Source organism: Triticum aestivum, chromosome 1B, assembly GCF_018294505.1.
Source record: "Triticum aestivum cultivar Chinese Spring chromosome 1B, IWGSC CS RefSeq v2.1, whole genome shotgun sequence".
Classification (NCBI taxonomy): Eukaryota; Viridiplantae; Streptophyta; class Magnoliopsida; order Poales; family Poaceae; genus Triticum; species Triticum aestivum.
In genome coordinates this window covers 54108736-54113816 of record NC_057795.1, presented here as the reverse complement: position 1 = coordinate 54113816, position 5081 = coordinate 54108736, and the positions used below count along the sequence as shown (strand labels likewise).

The 5081-nt window shown below is 45.8% G+C and overlaps 1 protein-coding gene across 1 annotated transcript; it reads right to left on the bottom strand.

Annotated features, from left to right (window-relative positions):
* Nucleotides 1-1784: 1784 nt before the first annotated feature.
* Nucleotides 1785-4607, bottom strand: LOC123076934 (uncharacterized). The gene is made up of 5 exons (XM_044499095.1): nt 4338-4607; nt 2977-3246; nt 2211-2274; nt 1916-1986; nt 1785-1829 (listed from the first exon to the last, which is right to left on the bottom strand). The coding sequence occupies exons 1-5, from the start codon at nt 4605-4607 to the stop codon at nt 1794-1796; spliced, it is 711 nt and encodes a 236-aa protein (XP_044355030.1). The 3' UTR covers nt 1785-1793.
* Nucleotides 4608-5081: the final 474 nt, after the last annotated feature.

Here is a 5081-nt window from a genome sequence, read left to right as displayed (position 1 = left end):
TCGATTACAAGATCTAAAGATATACCTTCAAGTGCTAACCTCCCCGGCAACGGCGCTAGAAAAGAGCTTGATGTCAACTACACAACCTTCTTCTTGTAGACGTTGTTGGGCCTGCAAGTGCACATGTTTGTAGGACAGCAGCAAATTTCCCTCAAGTGGATGACCTAAGGTTTATCAATCCGTGGGAGTCGTAGGATGAAGATGGTCTCTCTCAAACAACCCTGCAACCAAATAACAAAGATTCTCTTGTGTCCCCAACACACCCAATACAATGGTAAATTGTATAGGTGCACTAGTTCGGCGAAGAGATGGTGATACAAGTGCAAAATAGATAGTAGATAAAGGTTTTTATAATCTGAAATAATAAAAACAGCAAGGTAACTAATGATAAAAGTGGACATAAATGTTATTGCAATGATAGGAAACAAGGCCTAGGGCTCATACTTTCACTAGTGCAAGTTCTCTCAACAATAATAATATAGATAGACAATATAACAAGCCCTTAACATGCAACAAAGAGTCACTCCGAAGCCACTAATAGCGAAGAACAAACGTAGAGATTATGGTAGGGTATGAAACCATCTCAAAGTTATTCTTTCGGGTCAATCTATAAAAGAGTTCGTACTAGAATAACACCTTAAGATACAAATCAATCAAAACCGTAATGTCACCTAGATACACCATTGTCACCTCAAGTATCCATGGGCATGATTATACGATATGCATCACACAATCTCAGATTCATCCAACCAACATAAAAGTACTTCAAAGAGCGCCCCAAAGTTTCTACCGGAGAGTCAAGAACGTGTGCCAACCCCTATGCATAGGTTCCCAATGTCACGAAACCCGCAAGTTGATCACCAACACATACATCAAGTGGCACATGATATCCCATTGTCACCACAGATAATCACGGCAAGACATACATCAAGTGTTCTCATAAAAGACTCAATCCGATAAGATAACTTCAAAGGGGAAACTCAATTCATCACAAGAGAGTAGAGGGGGAGAAACATCATAAGATCCAACTACAATAGCAAAGCTCGGGATACATCAAGATCGTGCCATAGAGGGAACACGAGAGAGAACACGAGAGAGAGAGAGAGATCAAACACATAGCTACTGGTACATACCCTCAGCCCCGAGGGTGAACTACTCTCTCCTCGTCATGGATAGCGCCGGGATGATGAAGATGGCCACCGATGATGGGATCCCCCTCCGGCAAGGTGCCGGAACGGGCTCCCGAGAGGTTTTTGATGGCTACAGAGGCTTGCGGCGGCGGAACTCCCGATCTATCTTCTGTTCTGGAAGTTTTAGGGTACGTAGGTATATATGGGTGCAGGGAGTACGTTGGAGGAGCTACGGGGGCCCCACGAGGCAGGGGGCGTGCCCGGGGGGGTGGGTGCGCCCCCACCCTCGTGGGCAGCCCGTATCTCCCCTGACGTGCACTCCAAGTTCCCTGGTTTGCTTTCCTTCCAAAAATAATTTCTCCAGTTGATTTCGTTCCATTTTGACTCCGTCTGATATTTCTTTTCCTTGAAACACTGAAATAGGCATAAAACAGCAAATCTGGGCTGGGCCTCCGATTAATATGTTAGTCCCAAAAATAATATAAAAGTGGATAATAATGCCCAATATTACCTAAAACAGTAGATAAAGTAGCATGGAGCAATCAAAAATTATAGATACGTTGGGGACGTATCATTGTGCCTAAATCTATTAGTTATGATTGCTCACATAAAAAAGCATGAAATTTGCACAGTGATATACCTAGACCACTTGGTTATATATTGTCAACATCTCGGCAACATTTGTCCCCTCCATCGGGCCTGCAACATATTTAGTCTCTTGGGATGGTGTTTGACATGCATAGCAACATTTATAGCTGAACATATACATGGAGGTACATATATACCTGGAGCATCATATGTGCTATCACATTCGGTCTGTTCAAGGATCTCCGTTCCGACAAAGTAGTATGGACTCCTACAAGTCACACGCTTGATCTGTTAGAATTGGTCTGGACTAAGTCTGTTAGGGCTGATTGATCACATAGAAAGCAACAAATTATGATATCCACTTGGTAAATCTCATCAACATCATCAGCTACAAGTATAGTATACGGGTTATAGTCGTCAACTTGTCCCCTCCATCGGGTCTGCAACACATCTGTATGACATGCATAGCAAAATTTATAGCTGAACATATACCTGAAGGTACATCCTCCGCTGTTGTCTGTTCCGTTGCCTTGCTTTGTGGATTCGTCATATGTAACTATAAAAAATGAAAGGTATGGCTAAGCCGGTCATGCCAAAGAAAAGTGTAACATATAAAAAAAGAACGATAGGACTAAGCCGTTCATGACAATCAAAATTATAAAACTCCCAGGAGACTAAGATGTTCTGCATACTAATGAAATGTAACTCTCTTCTCCCAGGAGACTAAGATGTACTGCATACAAATGAGATGTAACTCTATTCTTTTCATAACTCTATTCTGACCTTGGGATCTGATTTTGCAACTATTCATCTCATTGCAGCCGGCGTACCTGAAGTTCCATCATTATCAAAAGGCATCGATGGTCTTAATATTTGCAGGTTGCTTTTGTACAGTTTGTGGCAAAGAACTTCGGTCCAGAAGCATTGTTGAGGAAATCGTTAGCTGACAGCTGCTCAGTTGGCTGGCGAGTAGGGGATTAATCAGCTAATCGGTAAGTTAATCTGCCATTTAATCAATTAATCAGATGATTTATCGGTTTATCAGCTACTCGGTGACCGTACGAGTAGGGATTAATCGGCAAGTTAACTGGTTAATCGGATGAATTCTTGAACAGGGTCCAGAAGTGCAGTTTGTTACAGGTTTAGTCATGAGTTTAACTTGTAATTCAATCTGCATAAAGGTTCAGTCGAGGAAGGCCGTACATGAGTTTGTTACAGGTTGCTTTTCTATCTGCCAGACCATGAGTTTAGCGCATACCTGTGCACTCTTGTTGCGGCGCTCAGGTGGTTTTAGCGTAGGTGGCGGCAGCTCCTGCACTGTCTTCTGTGTGACGGCGGCGGCGATCCAGACGGTGGCGGTGGCTGCGATCCGGAGGTACGGCAGCGGCGGCAGCGGCGGCGATCCGGAGAGACGGCGGCGAAGGGGGCAGCGATCCGGAGAGACGGCGGCGGCGGCGGCGATCCAGACGGCGGCGATCCGGAGCGGCGGTGGTGGTGGCGGCGATCCGAAGCGGCGCTGGCGGCGATCCTGAGAGGGGCGGCGGTGAGGGGATCGTCAGACGTGCGTGCGGGTGGGCTGGAGGGGATAGTGCGTGGTGTGGGGTGGGGTGGGGTGAGAGTACGTGCGACCAATTCCTTAGTGTTGTTTTTTTCATAGGTTTATTTTCGTAGACTTTTTTCCCTGGTTTTTTCTGGATCGACCGTGTGGGAGGTGGGAATCGAGCGTGTAGAAACCTCGCGTGGGCATCGTTTTTTTTTTAATTGGTTCGGCGCTGGTACGTGGGAGGTGGGAATGAGGACGAAAAAAAACAGATTTGGTGGGACGAAATTTAACCACGGAGATTATCAACTGAGACATTAGGAGTAGAGAGGAGTAGAGATAGATGTTTAGTCGTGAGATCCTGTTCATTGCAGGTTGTTGCTTTATCTATTTATTTTGCTTTTTATGCTCCTTCTGCGAGCTGTATTGCACTAAGAATCTTTATTTGCTGAACTTTTAATAAAATAACCACATGCATTGTTATGATGCAAAGGCCGGAAGTCTTTTCCTCCTTTTTTTAAAAAACAACAACACTTGCTCCCACGGCTCCCTATTTCCTGGGAGCTTAGTATATCTAGTGATACCTTTCCAAGAAAAAAAATGAACAAAAAAAACCATCAAGCCAAACCACAAAGTATGCGCAGCAGCAACAAAACAAAGGAAACTGACGCTCGTAGTAAATCTTCTCTATGTACTCAACGCTAACATGTGCATAAAGATTCTGGGCTGGCACTATCTAGAGTGTGGTATTGTACAGTGGTATCTAAAATATGATACTGTACATCCTAAATCCAAAGTTATATAAATAATCCAGTGCCGTAAAAGTGTCTACTTGCTGTGGTGCATTTTCGACCATGTCAGAACAGGTGCAGATACACATCAAAACAGGCATGCGATAGGAAAATTGCGGGCATCTCATGCAGTGGCCTGTACTCTGAATCAAGGGACGAACACCAAAACAGAATAACAATTGCTTGATCATATCTAAGAGCATGCTCCCCATCAAGAAAACAGAGGTTCAGAACCTCCTAATTGCAAGTTCAGAGCTGTATCTATCTGGAGTGGAGTATGATGGTTACAGTCACGACATTACATGTCGAATCGCAAAGACTAGTTCCTGCAAGTGTGGGAGCTCGGGTGCACGGCAAGGATCTGCGGCGGCTCCACTGGATAGCCTCCGGTGGCTCGGGTCCTGCTGCGCAGCCGCCGCACCTCCTCGGACAGATCCCTGTGTCCACTGCTCCGAGCTGCTCGCCGATGGACGTCCAGTCTCGATCATGCTCGGCATCCATGCGTAGCATCCTCTGCGTGTTCGCCTTCTTCTCGATGGCGCGACAGACGGATGCCATCTACGTGTAGAGTTGGATTGTATATTTGCTTCCTTGATCAAATCAGTTACAGAGTACAGGTATATATCCTCCTCAGAGGAGAGCGATGCGCTCCTACAAGCGTGGCACGCAGGCCACGAGCGCTGAGATCCTATAAAGTAGGATTGACTAAAGCTGTTACAACAAATGTTTACAATGAGAATATTCACAGTTTAACACCCCCCTCAGCCGGAACGCCATGGGGAAGGACGTTCAGGCTGTCGCGAAACTCATGAAACACTTGGGATGGCAATCCCTTTGTGAACAAGTCTGCAAACTGTGAACTTGAAGGAACATGCAGCACGCGTGCTTCGCCTAGAGCCACCCTGTCTCGCACAAAATGAAGATCGATCTCGATATGCTTCGTGCGCTGGTGCTGGACGGGGTTGGAGGCGAGGTAAGAGGCGCTGACATTGTCACAATACACCACCGTAGCTCGAGTGGGCGGGCAGCGAA